The sequence below is a fragment of the Lycium ferocissimum genome, chromosome 5 (assembly GCF_029784015.1).
Source record: "Lycium ferocissimum isolate CSIRO_LF1 chromosome 5, AGI_CSIRO_Lferr_CH_V1, whole genome shotgun sequence".
In the NCBI taxonomy this organism is placed as follows: Eukaryota; Viridiplantae; Streptophyta; class Magnoliopsida; order Solanales; family Solanaceae; genus Lycium; species Lycium ferocissimum.
Genome location: NC_081346.1, coordinates 10,576,932 through 10,591,029, shown reverse-complemented (window position 1 = coordinate 10,591,029; position 14,098 = coordinate 10,576,932). Strand labels below are relative to the sequence as shown.

General features: G+C 35.6%; 2 protein-coding genes across 4 annotated transcripts; one reads left to right on the top strand and one right to left on the bottom strand.

The window, feature by feature from the left end:
• Positions 1-1,093: 1,093 nt before the first annotated feature.
• Positions 1,094-3,994, top strand: LOC132055938 (uncharacterized). 2 transcript variants are annotated; one of them, XM_059447968.1, is made up of 5 exons: positions 1,094-1,349; positions 2,108-2,212; positions 2,669-2,924; positions 3,001-3,078; positions 3,398-3,994. In XM_059447968.1, the coding sequence occupies exons 1-5, from the start codon at positions 1,320-1,322 to the stop codon at positions 3,517-3,519; spliced, it is 591 nt and encodes a 196-aa protein (XP_059303951.1). In that variant the 5' UTR covers positions 1,094-1,319; the 3' UTR covers positions 3,520-3,994. The 2 variants fall into 2 exon arrangements, with proteins under 2 accessions (XP_059303951.1, XP_059303950.1); XM_059447967.1 differs by having other exon boundaries at positions 1,095-1,358.
• Positions 3,995-4,299: 305 nt separating this feature from the next.
• Positions 4,300-11,061, bottom strand: LOC132055937 (M phase phosphoprotein 10). 2 transcript variants are annotated; one of them, XM_059447965.1, is made up of 13 exons: positions 10,327-11,061; positions 10,100-10,161; positions 9,204-9,324; positions 8,987-9,097; positions 8,559-8,696; positions 7,376-7,444; positions 7,227-7,268; positions 6,998-7,066; positions 6,477-6,548; positions 6,317-6,370; positions 6,083-6,224; positions 4,870-4,932; positions 4,300-4,784 (listed from the first exon to the last, which is right to left on the bottom strand). In XM_059447965.1, the coding sequence occupies exons 1-13, from the start codon at positions 10,999-11,001 to the stop codon at positions 4,768-4,770; spliced, it is 1,635 nt and encodes a 544-aa protein (XP_059303948.1). In that variant the 5' UTR covers positions 11,002-11,061; the 3' UTR covers positions 4,300-4,767. The 2 variants fall into 2 exon arrangements, with proteins under 2 accessions (XP_059303948.1, XP_059303949.1); XM_059447966.1 differs by having other exon boundaries at positions 8,987-9,094; positions 10,327-11,060.
• Positions 11,062-14,098: the final 3,037 nt, after the last annotated feature.

Below are 14,098 nucleotides of genomic sequence, written 5' to 3'. Positions count from 1 at the left end.
TACATGAATGCCCTTCGTCGTACTTAAGACTTTCACTTATTAATAATTTGCCCTCATCTTTTTGATTTATTTACATGAATGCCCTTCGTCGCACTTAAAACTTTCACTTATTAACTCTGTATATGGATTAATCTATACCAACGTAGAAACTAATAAGACCTTAATCTTGAAGTTACTACTGATGCAATGTTTAGCTTTTGAGGCAGAGCTAGTAATATCCAAAATAAAATTACACCCAAAAGGAAATCCGACCTCTGCTACATAAAAGGAATATCTCGATAAGCAAACAAACAAAAAGAAGAAGAAGAAAGGAAGGAACAAAAAGAACCAAACAGATTAGGGATTTCTAGAGAGATTTTCTAAGAACACTTTATGGATCCACTAACAAGCCCTATCTCAAATTAAAAGAGAAAGCTAAGCAAACAAACAAAAAAGAAGAAGAAGAAGAAAGGAAGCAAGCAAAAAGAACCGGGTATGTGTCATTTAACACGGGTAATGAAAACACAGATAATCGGACGAAGCTTATTAAAGACACAATAGCTCGAAGTAAACATAAATGAACTACTTAAGACTTTCACTTATTAAAAAAAAGGCCAAAAAACATTGAAGAGAGAGTTCAAAATAAAGAAAAAATTTAAGAACAACAATGAATTTATTTGAGCCATAAAATTGGTAAATTTGAAGAAAATTAGGGCAAGAGCCAAAAGCATACCTTCATTGAAGAGAGAGTAGCACAAATTGACGGCAAAGACGAAGATGGACACTTCCAGAGCAGCACAAATTCACGGTGAAGAGGAAGATGGACAGTTCCAGAACCTTTTTTAGAAAGAAAAGATCTGGAATATAGAAAGGAAAGATCATTCCAGAATTTCAAGCGGGTATGTGTCATTTAACACGTGGAATCTAATGAAAACACAAAGAAGGGTTTATAATTTGCCCTCATCTTTTTGATTTATTTACATGAATGCCCTTCGTCGTACTTAAGACTTTCACTTATTAATAATTTGCCCTCATCTTTTTGATTTATTTACATGAATGCCCTTCGTCGCACTTAAAACTTTCACTTATTAATAGTTTAAATACTACCAGTCGGTATGAAGGACAATCTGCGGGAAAAAAAAGAAGTGCCTGCCCCAAATCGAAGGGTCGAACCAGATCCGACCCGACCCTTTCCAGGTATAACATCCATCGGTTCGAATTGAATATTCAAGTTGATTTAATTAATTTGCAGCATTAACGAGACTCTAATCATCGCCCATCTATTTACTCGATACTCCTTTCAAGCCTGAGCTAACCTTGTCAGTTAAACGTCAGCATTAATGGAATCATCGGAGGACACTGAAGAAACGGTCCCTAATGTGAGTAATATTAAGTGCATGTCTAACAAATAAGTGCATTTGCATAAGTTTTATCATTTGATTATAGTTAATTCATACGTATTCTTACTTCAATTTATCAAATTAACATGATTTGGTGCATGTTGGTGAGGTTTTTTCCCGTCTATCTCTCTCTCTATATATGAATTGGTTTCTAATTACTTAAAATTAGTTATTAGGTCACTGCTCTTACTGTTCTTGTGTTGTACTTGGTGGATTATTCAATCTGAAATTACTCGATATCCCCTATTTCGATATCTACTTCTCAATTTTCTCAGCTAAGCCATTCGAAAAAAGAGTTGATTATTTGATTGGGAATATTGGAATCTTTACATGATCATTGTAAAGTTCTAGTCTTTACTTCATTGAAGAATTTATATATTTGGTCCAGTTAGCTGCTGAAATTGTCTTCCATGTTAAGCTTGCCAATGTTGTTTCCTTGATATTCTTTTTAATCTCAAAGTGTTTATTATATGACCCATATTAGTCCCAAATCCTATAGACAAAAGGAAGTGTTAGTGTTGGTTGACGCCGACGTACAATTAGCTAAACTATGAAGTATCTATATATACATGACCCCAATTAGTTTGGGATTGAGCTAAAATGTGCAAATGTTTATTTCCTTACCAGGCTGATGGAACTGTGCTACTACTTTATTTGACTTCTCCGGGAAAATTGTCTGTTTGACATTTATATTTATCTCTCTTCTATGTATATCTTTTGTTTTCCAGAGATCTCAGAAAATGGCAGGAACTGTAAACTGGGGCACTGCTACTGTAATTGGGGTATTTGCTGGCATGTTTTATGGAGGTAGCAAGGAGGCAGCTGCTTCTGTTGTTAGTACCCATTCCCTCTGTAACTATTATATTCCGTTTACTGATTTCCCATAGTTGCATTTATGCTTAGAGATAAATTGGACAGAGGCAATGCTAACAGTAGTAAAATGTCACATTATCAATAGTAAATAAGATTTCAAACTACATGTTAAGGAGTTCAGAATATATTTTGAAATAAAATAAGAAGCAGAAGAAAATTTAGGGCTTTCTTTAATCGGACTTTATGACCATGTTAACCTTGTATATGTATCTTCTACTACTATTGCGCTGTATAAGGTAGATGCCCCTTTAAGAAAATTTGATTTCCTGCTGCTTTTTTCTAGAGGTCTGGAGGAAAGCTGCAACTAATAGGATTTCCCTAGTCCTCCCTTCTCAAAAGGAAGAGTTTGAATTCTTTTTCCCTTTCTGCATGGATGGTTCCTCCAGTATTCATGTGAATTTCTCCTCTTTTAACAGAGCAAGGATGCGGAGGTGATGTTAAAGCTTGGGAGCACACCAGATAAGCGTGAACAGTATCGGCTCATGAGAGATGCTATGGAAAAAAGATTTATACGAGTTACTCGTGGCTCAATAGTTGGCGGAATACGCCTTGGAATGTTTACTGCTGCTTTTTATGGATTACAGAATCTGCTTGCTGAAAAGCGTGGTGTGCATGACGTTTTCAATGTTGTTGGAGCTGGTTCTGCCACAGCTGCAACATTTGGTCTAGTTAGTAAGTGGGAAATTTTGGGCATCAGAACCTTTATTAGATTATCTCCTCCCTATTAACTCCTTGTTTTATGTTCCAGTGCCAGGATCACTCCAATGGCGTGCGAGAAATGTGATGTTAGGTTCTGCTTTGGGTGCTGCAGTTTGCTTCCCTCTTGGTAATAGAATGTGACCTGCTTACTAATACCAATCTATTAAATTGCTCTGTATATATTCAAAGTTCTTATCCTTATAGTATTGCTAATGCTACTAAAACTTATAAATTAGTAATCAGTTAATCGTATCTGATTTAAATTATCATCTCTGCTAAGGCAGTCTGGTTTACACTTTCAAATTATGAGGATTTCATGCATCTTATGTATCCATTAGCATGAAGAATCATGTGAAGTAGGGACAAACTTCTGGGTGGGCTATTTTGTTTCTCTGGTAAAAGTAAACTTAGAGCAGAGCTGTACTAAAACAAACTTGTTCTATCAGGGTGGCTTCATTTGAAGCTTGTAGAGAAAGCCAACGAAGGGTCTGGGGCAACTGATGGCAATGAAATGAAGGGTGGTGTAGGTGGTGCAATTGAGCGACTTGAAGGGCACTTCAACAAATAGATTATGATGACGTTCAATCCACAAGAACCGGATTCTGATCCTGCTTGAAATGTATGATGGTGATATTAGCAAAAGTTAATACCGGAGGCAAGCTGAAAACTAAAGAGGTTTGAAGAAGGCATCTCGTATTGTTCCCCCGTCGGAGCTATAAAACTTGCTATCTTGGCCTTATTGCATTATAGGATTGTTTTGATAGTTTGCGCACTTCATAAATACATGAAAAGAGCGTGGATCAACATTTTGAGGTTTAGAAAATAACCTAAAACATGGAAAGGATGTGATGCTTTATCAAGATCATCTTTCCCCTGAACTAGTCAATATTATGGCGGAGACAGTTAATTACTAGAGTATTTTTTCTTTTGGTCGAGGATTAATGTATGTCAATTTTCCAACATCTTCCCGTTAACTTGTGAGTACTGTGGCAGATATAGTTGATGAATAAAGTATTTTTGAGGATTAAGGTATGTTGATTTAACATGGTGGTGTCTTTTCTTTCGGTCACTAGTGGTGTGGCTCCACTCGGAATGATTTGTGTCTGTGTGTGAGAAAGAATCTTGGTAAGACAAGCAAAAGACTGTAACTGCACATTACTGGTATTTTTTAAGATGCTCAATTTTCTAAAATAGTTAATTATCCAGTTTAGATGTTCCACTTTTTCTGAAGGGGAAATTCAAATTATGAATTGAGATTCCACCAAAACAACTTACCTTTTCGTACCAATTAATTTGTTTTTCTTTATTTGCCCCCAAAATACTTCCAATATTATTTTGAATCCAGAACTTCTGTCGTCCAACAATTCAAACCAATAAATTTTTCTGCTTAGTTTAATATGTTTGAAACTTGACGCATTTTATCAGCCACTATTCCAACTCTTTACATATCAAAAACTTTTTGAAAGCTCCCATTAAATTCAAATTAATAACACCACCAACAAATCCCTATGAAAAAAATACATTACATCGTAATGAAGTTCTCTATCATGTGAAATATCTCGTTCTTCTCAACCAAATTAGCACGGTAGTGACATTTTCTTCATGTCATGCCAGATAACAAACATGCAACCGCACTTCTCCAAGTTACTCCAGTCCATGTCCACAACGGAAACAACAGTCTTGTATGAGGATGCAGCTCTGAACAGCTTTGCACTCTTGGTCAGCAAGGATGCAGAAATCATTCCGTGCCAAAATTGTTATCAAAATTGCTTGAGTGAGGCATGGGAGCTCCACTCAGGTTCATTTTTGGTACACTTTATGACTTATCATTACCTGTAAAATAATGGCACGACCAAATTCAGTAATTGAAATTCATTAAAGATAGAGGTCAGAGATGAGAATAAAGAAAACAACTTACTCTCAACGCCGTTAGACAATGTATTTTCTGGTGCCGGCTTTACAGTCCTTTTTGCTGACTCAGCTGCAAAACAGTTACCCAACTTAAAGATAACAAGTAGAAACATACAGTTTAAACTCTTCTAAATTTCCATAAATCTCTTAAACTCAGTCCTAAACACCTAGTTACAGATGTACTTGAGCATGGCCGTGAAGCAAATTGACGTTAACACATTAGATAAACATTAAACTGACCACATTCCAACTACAGGCAAGTCACAAAAGTTCATAACCCCCCCCCCCGCCCCCCACACCCGAAAACCAGGTAGCCGGTGTTCGGTGGATAGGTCGACAAGCTGGCTTGGGCGCACCATTATTAAAATAAAAGAAAAGTATGGCAGTAGGCAACAATATCTACTGCTGCTGCCAGCAGAGAAGGCAAAATTTCCACCCCCAAAAAAAAAAAAAAAAAAAGAGAGAGAGAGAGAGAGAGAGGAGTATAAAAATGTTGTTTTTGGATACATAGAAAAGAGGGATAAGAATTGGAAAATAGATATTCAGTCATCCCATCAAATTTATCCTTCACTTATGGACCGACAGGGAAGAGTACCTGGTGCTTAATAGAACTTCGCATACTTCCGGCCTTCATCTGCCCATAAAGTTTTACTTATCCCAAACTTGAAATCAATATAGACAATATTACCACGTTAATCTTAATATGAAATTTTCAAAAATTGTACTACTTCACGTTTCAAGCTTCATCTAAATACTTCCATCTAACTTTTGATACAATTTCCTAATGTCTCAAAATTTGGACTGATGACCTAAGGCAGTAAGTCTGAAGTGCAAAGCACTGGTTGGGGAAGTTGATAAAGAACCCTAGATCTTCATTAATGAGTCATCACTTTGTTCTCTAGTAGTATAAAATCTTGTGCTAAATTTGTTAATTTTTCTATTATGTTTACGACGGTGGTATCCGGGTCAACTTGCGCGCACCTCGACTATTCCACCAAGTACCTGCTGCCTCGGGCAATTCTGTCCACAAGCTTAGGCAGATGGAACAGATCACCTGGTGTTTTTTGTATCCACTGGGGTTTGAACTAAAACCCCATGGTTCTCCTCACTTCATTGACCACTAGGCCACGCCCTTGGCTAGTTCAACCATCGGTTTTGTATAGTCATGAGTCAACCCCATGGAAAGTGTCCTTGGGGCATATCATTACTAAAGAACTCACCTTTAAATTTCCTTTTCTTGTTCGCTCTCCTCCTTTTTCTCTCTGCTTGTGTCAACTCTGTTTCTTCTTTAATATCTCCTTTGCCACTAAATACTTCCTCGGGAGCCAGCATAGCTGCATCAGAGACCGCCACAGGTGCAATCTACCATAGAACCATAATATGAGCAATTATAGTTGAGAAGTATGATAAGTTAATTCGAAATAAGAAGTGTCTGCTTATTCAGGTCAACTCACCTCTTCCATTGCAAGTGCAGGGACATTTGCTTGTATAGACATATCTTCTATGACCTAACCAAGGTGAGTCATGGAGAAGTAACATGAGATATGGATAAGTAACACGAGACACTGTAGAGATGGGAAAAATCTAGCTGAATGTACATTGTTATAGTCATACCGGTTTTGGGGTGAAGTGGAAATGAGACAAAGCATCCAACTTCAAGCACAGTTTCTTAAACAGCATAGTGGCCTGTTTTTACATTCAAAATAAAGCACACTTAAAAAAATGATGCAATCAAGTAAAGCACTTAAGCCCTGATTCATCCCTTCCTTCCCTCCTCCACACGCTACCCCTCAAAACTTGAAGTTTAAGAGAATTCTTCCTCTCCTCTGCATGCTGTAATTTGTTAAAAGTCTGTTAACCTATTGATGCATTTTCATTCTCTTATTTGTGCACACAGAACCTAGGGTTCACCCAACAATTGCATTTCATTGGATTGCTCATATCTAACAGCAATAATATATTTCAGGCTAAGGTTGTCACTTGATAAAATAACGCATCAAGTAGTCAGACATAGTGCATAAGACAGGCATGTAAGACGAGGCAAATAGAAGGGGTTGATGACAAAGTTCAGAAGAACAAGAATCACTCTTCTTATAAAGAAGAGAGCTGGATATTAGGTGAGTGGTCAAACATACCTCTTTTTTCTGCTCATCTGAGAAGGTTAATGCTGTTGACACAAGGCCAGTCTTCTGGACATATTCCTCCTGCAAAAATATATAATATATGAAATGAAGTAGCAAAAAAGATGACAGATTTCCTTTAGGAAGTTGGCTAGTAAAGCATAAAGAGCACACATATTTACAGCAGTAGTTGCTGCCAAAAAGTATCAATATCCTCGAGTAACATGAATCCAAGAGCACTAACCTCATAAATTTCAGCAAGTCCCTTTTTGCTTTTATTGTCATCCTGCAAGTTGATAAATCAAAAAGAATCATCAAATCACAGCATCATTAACAACAGGTATCCACTTGATTGGACAAGTGTATATTTTTACATATAGAATAAGTATTTACCAGTTCTTTTGTTTCTCTTGGTGCTCTGGATGGCAAGCTAGGAGGCTTCTGAACATCATCAAATCGACCCTAGACATCACAAGCTGGGGTCAGTTGTTGGTTACTTTGTTTCATGCACACTCAAACATTGGCTAGGGAGGAAGGCATAAAGCAATAGGAGAAGAACAAAACACACCGATGTGACTATTACATCTGTAAGGAGTTTCTTTTTGGTAAAGTAGTTACAATTACTTCCATTAACGAAAGACACAACTTTATCCACTAACCACTTTGATGATAACTTGATCTAGAAGAACCACCATTAACCCTTGAATAAGTACATTGATACAATAACGGATATCGAAAAACAAGAAAATAAAGGGATAGAGAGAATGACACAAGGAAAGACACTAATTGGCAACTAAAAGCTCTTCAATAGCTAAAACCTTCAACTAGCATTCAATCAAAGCACCAATTCTCTTAGGATGACCTCAAGGGAATCTAAGTTCCCAAGCAACCAATTCTCTCAACAATCACAAAAGCAAAAGCTTCAACAAGCTCACAACACTCAAAGAGTATGTTCATCAACGATAATCAAAATAGTCTACGTAGGAAATGTTTAAACATACTAATTAAACTCCCAGGGCCGAAAAAAATCCTCAAAGAACATAACCACTTTCTATTGCTAACTTGAAAGCATCAATTTATGTTAAAATGTTACAATCTTTCTGCAGTGAATTTTTTAAAAAGAGTAGCATTATATTTGACCATATCTCTACATGTGAGCCAAACTCCCCATAAAGTCAATAGTAAACACTGCCCTGAAGAATAATTACATTCCACTTCACCAGAAGAAAATAGAATACTTCCATTCCACATGAAGAATGCCCCAAATTCAGGAGCAACGTACTAACTTAATATTAAACATTTTTTGATGAAAAACTTAATATTAAGCATTTCCACGGTCTAAAGGAAAAAGGGACTCAGATATTAGCAGCACAGAGACAAAAGAAGAACATTCACCTGCATCAGAAGAAAATAGAATACTTCCATTCCACATGAAGAATGCCCCAAATTCAGTAGCAACGTACTAACTTAACATTAAACATTTTTTGATGAAAAACTTACTATTAAACATTCCCACGGTCTAAAGAAAAAAGAGACTTAGATATTAGCAGCATAGAGACAAAAGAAGAATATTCACCTCAATGATACGTTTCTGAATTAGTTCTTCAAGTGTTGCAGTAACCTCTTCAGTGATTACAGGGGCAGGTCTCACGTTGTGCTCGAAATCCAGATCAACTTCCAATGCACTATTTTTTGGCCTTCTTGCAGCAGTTACCTGCCAATAGAGATTGTTCAAACATACAGAATGAAGACCTAGTACATGTTGATGAAAGAGTCATGGGGAATTATACAGGAAGAGGGAACAATTAGAAAGGAAAAGGTTTATGAAGATCGTAATGTAGCATCAACAATGAGAGAAAAGATTATTGTGAAATTAGCACGAGAGTACGGGGATAACCGAGTTTCAGTTTTCATCTTGAGTGTGGGCTTGTGTATTCATGAACGGGTGTTTCTTCAAAGAAAATATTTAAAAAAAATAAGGAAACTATGAAAGAAATATCTTACTTCTCCTTGCATAGTCCAGGTCTTCTCTTCCAAGTTTGCCTTCTCCATATCCTCGATTGTAGTTCGGAGTTTTTCAAGCTCCTTTTCATGGGTAGAAAGGCTTCGCTTCTTCTAGAAAGAAAAACAAAATAAATTATACAGAGGAAGCGTTCAGTATAGATCACTTACTCAGTCATCTTCATACAATTTACAACTGAAATGACAGAGAGTACATTACCTGATTGTCATCATTATCATCAATCATGTCATCATCTGTTCCCAGGCCATCTGATAGATCAGATGATTTAACATTTTTCTTCTGTCCAGTACCCTTTTTTGAACCAAAGAAGTCCTCATATCTGTGTATCACCGAGAAAATTTGAGCAAATTAGAAGTGTGTCAATGTTGAGGTAACATAGTTGAAAACCTCACTGTCGTGAACAGTGTGATTGACATTTCGTGTAGGGGGATGAAAAATAGTGAAAGAGAACTGCCACAGGACAAGTGCAGGTGTGTCTTTCTATTAAACTGAGAGCGTATGTGGAATGTGATTCTGCAAGCTTTGAGCCCATTTTAGGAAAATTAGTACTTGGAGATCCTCAAATAAAACTTTGAAACTTAGTTAAATGGCTGTACCATCAACGGCAGCTGTTTAGTACTGAAATATATCAAATGTAGTGGGGGAAAGAAACCACAGGCTCCTCTGATATTTTATCAAACCAGAGAGCAGTTTCATCAGAATCACTAATCTAGTACTGGTTAACTGTCACGATGACAGAATAAATATTACAGTTGCCTGGGAGGCAGAAAGAGCACCCTGCATCCACAAGCAAATTCCGAAGGACTACATAAAGACTATGTTTGAGCTTCAGCAGAGAGCCTAATCACATAGTTCATTCCAGTCCTTCTCAGTTTAAGGCAATATGGAAAATGACACTCAATCACCCTTCACAATGAAATCTACTCTGCTTAATCGACATCAAAGACACTACCTGATGGACAATAAGCACCTCAAGTCTTGAAAAATAACCAGAAGCATTTAAGTGTCTTAATCAAATTGACTGAGACTTATCGATCCTTTATTTATCACAGAACACTAAAAGCATTAAAAAGTACAATGAGATGAAGGCGCACCTGGCAATTTCTGTTCCTCCATTTTCATCATCTTCATCATCTCCTATTCCCATAAACCCAAGCTGCAAAAACAAGATAATAGTAAAAACGAAAGCTTTATCAAAGAAGCACAAATCTCCTGTCACCAATCTACTTGCAATCATTATAAACTTAGACACAAATATCTGAACCACCAAACCGCTAAAAACATAATCAACCCTTATTTCCAAAAATCAGCAAATTCTCACCTCGTCATCTTCCTCTTCATCGCCTTCTTCATCTTCATCCTCCTCGACATTATTTCTTCTTATCTTCTTAGTCTTCTTCTTCTTCAATCCATACTCCCTTGCCTCATCATCCTCCATATATTCTTCCAACTCATTTATCTTAAAAAACTTATCTTCCACTCCCCCTTCCCCTCCATTCACCTCTACCCCGTCTTCGCTCTTTTCACCATCATCACCCTCATCCTCTTCCTCCTCCTCCTCCTCCTCCTCATCATCATCATCATCATCATCAAAATCATCCATATCTACATCCTCAAAGTCCTCACTTTTTTCCTCTTTTTCTCTCTCTAAATTATTCTTTTTTTCACTAGTACCTGAAACTAAACTGTAACTTTTTGAAATTTCTTCAGGTTTCTTCTCAAACTGTCTGATATGGCGACCAAGGGAGGCAAGTAAAGGCTGAGATTGAAGGTCAATTTGCTGCCATATCTGCTCTGCATCAAAACCATCAGTCAAGAGCTGTGAAAAAGGCGACTTAGGTGTATAGGGTTTGAGAGAAGAGTATAAGTACTTGGAAGCTAATCTAGCCGCTTCAGAAAGGTCAGGTGAAGCCGAGAGATAGAGCGGTGGTTCAGTTGATTTAAGCCGACGGAGGGCCGTAACGCCGCCAGCATTTTGGTTGTCGTCGGTAGCCATGGAGGAGAATGATGATGTTCTTGTTTGAGGTTTGTAGGGTTTAAGAAAAGGTTTTTGTTTAGGGAAAACGTTTTGTTTTCGTACTATTTCAAGGAAAAACTCAAAATGGTACTTTTGTTTGGGGTAGGGATCCAAGTAGTCCCTATACTTTGACATTGACACATTAATAGTCCTTTAACTATGACAAAATGATACACTTTTAGTCTTAATCTAACAAGGATATTAAAAACTAGGGGAAAGGGTCAAAATACCCCTTTATTTTGGAAAAAAGGCTAAAAGTACCTCTGTTATGAATTTAGGTTAAAAATATCACTCCCGTCGTTAAAATATCAAATATACCCCTATCTTAATGGAAATTCTCAAATTTTCCAAAATAATTTGATTTCATTTTTTAAATCTGTTCCATTTAAAGCCAATCCAACCCAATTAAATAAAAAACTCATGTGCGACCAATTTGTTTCCGAATCCTACATCTGGAGCCATTAGGCACTTGCACACAAACGATCATATGTTTGATACTCTATCCCTGAGGTAACCTTCCGATATGATTCCCTGCAAGAGCAATGTACCATTTTTCGTATTTTAATGGCATTTGAGATTTCAGTGGCCCGAGATATACCGCTAGTTTCCACCAATCTGAGAATGTGCGATATTTTTAACTCAAAGTAGAAAGGATTAAGTCTAAAAACTACTGCACTCCCAAGACTTCCCTTCGATGCTTCAAACAAATACATTACACCGCAAAGAATAATTTTGCCGGTCATTCACATAAATTGTTGAAACAGGAGCGGGTAACCCATTTGGGTTCTTTATTTAGTTGGCTCGGATTAAAATGGAACGGATTTAATAAATGAAATCGAATTATTTTGGGAGATTTGAGATTTTTATTAAAACAGGGGTATATTTAAAAAATTTAATGACGAGAGAGGTATTTTTTATCCAAATTCGTACCAGAGGAAATTTTTAACTCTTTTCTCAAAATAGAGAGGCATTTTTTACCCTTTTTCCTAAAAACTACTACTCCCTCCAGATCAAAAAAAGAGTCCACTTACTCTTTTTTTCTTGGATCAAAAAAAAAATTCACTTAGCAAATCAAGAAAGAATTAACTTTGTTTTTTCATATTTGCCCCTATTTAAGTGTTACATGATCAAATCCCGATGCCTATTTAATTAGGGGTAGTTTAGTTAAATTATCTATTTTTGTGTATAAGTTATATATTTTAAGTTATGCTATATTTAGTATATATATTAAGTTAACATATTTTTTGATCCGGAGTACTACATATATTGTCTAAAGTATTTATAGACACTATATATTTTTTTAGTACCTTTCTATATTTAATAATAATCTATCTTTAAATTTCTTATTGCATCCTCCATTTTCATCATCGTCATCATCTCGTATGTCCATAAACCCAAGCTGCAAATACAAGATAATGTTAACAATGAATGATAATGTTAAAGAATAATTTGGTTTTCAAATGTTTTCTTTTTTATTTCGAGAAACAACTCAAAATAGTCCTTATATTTGGATTTAAATACAAAACAGTCTCTGAATTATACAGTGAAGCACTATAACCCTTATGGTTTACAAAAGTGGTTCACTTTTGGTCCTAGTAGATGGAATCTGTGAACAACTAAAACAAAACACAAATCTCTCACGGTGAAAAATAATCGACCACGGTATCCTTTGATTCTTTCAGGAATTATATTAGCGAGCACTTGTGCAAATCTCTAAGTTTAAATCAAAATTGAACTTAAGTTGATGCATTATTAATACATGTGTATTTCCTTGACACTGGAATAAAAGAAAACAGTCAAAACATTACTTATAGGGTGTGAAATTGATGATTCTATTTGATTTGTTATTATTCTGATTCGATTTCTAGTTTTTGTCTTTGTGAATATAAAATTAATCCAAAGACAAGATATTTCAGTTTGAGAATTTTTTTTTATATGATTCTTTTTTCAGTGTTTTTATTTTCTTCCAATTTTTTCACGTTCACCCTTATCAAGCAAAATTACAATAACAATTACCCATCCTCCAATGTTCAAGTTTAATGGCTCTATGCTGAATCTTATTCCTCATATAACTCAATACTTATAACCGTTTGCAGTATTTTATTAAAATATCATTTTTCGTTTGTAATTCTAAGTTTGGATAAATAAATGTTTAGACTAATTGTGCTTTATAAAATATAATACTATTCTCTTTGTGTTTGAAAGAATATAATGTAGCTTGATTCAAAATTAACACATCTCTAGAAATTCTTACGTTTCTAGTAAGAGAGCATTTAAGGAGGATGGGGAGGAAAGTGATTTGACGCTTTATTTATACATAATGCAATTATTTCGGTTTAAAAATAAAGTTGAATATGCTACTAAAATAGAGTGGATTACACATAATCTAAAAAGCAAAGAACCGAATATATAGGCTATAGCCAAATAATGGCTTCTTGATTCTTCTGTTATATTTTTTCCTTTGAAATCTCGATGTCACATCGGAAGATAGAAAACTTTTAAATTTTCGTCCAAATCAAACTCAACAATTAAAAGTTTCAATTGAGTTAAAAAATTTCGAGTTAATTTGATTAACGTGCTCTTCCTCTGTTTATTACATTATAGATATAATTAACAATGACGATAATATGAAGTCAGCAAATTACATCATTTTCTATTCTTCCTTTTTGGGCAGACCAAAAAAGAGAGAGATAGAGAAGAAAATATGCATTTGCGAACCCCCACCTATTGATTTTGTCTTCTCATACAAACATTCGTCAATATTATATGATAGGTAAAATAAAATGACATTACTGTGTAACATGAATATGTGAATATTTGAGTCAAACTTGACTATTATTAGAATTAGAATTAAATTATAAGAGGAGCAGCAGTTATTGCAAATTAAACTGAGATATCAGTTAATCATAATTAATAATTAAAACTTTATGTAAAAATTATGGGAAAGGGGTCAAATTTACCGTTGTACTTTGAACTAAGGGGCAAATTTACCCCTTATACTTTAAATTTTTCACCCTTATCCCTACCATTATTGAACTTTGCAAAAATATTCCACTTCTAACAAGATGTTGACTGG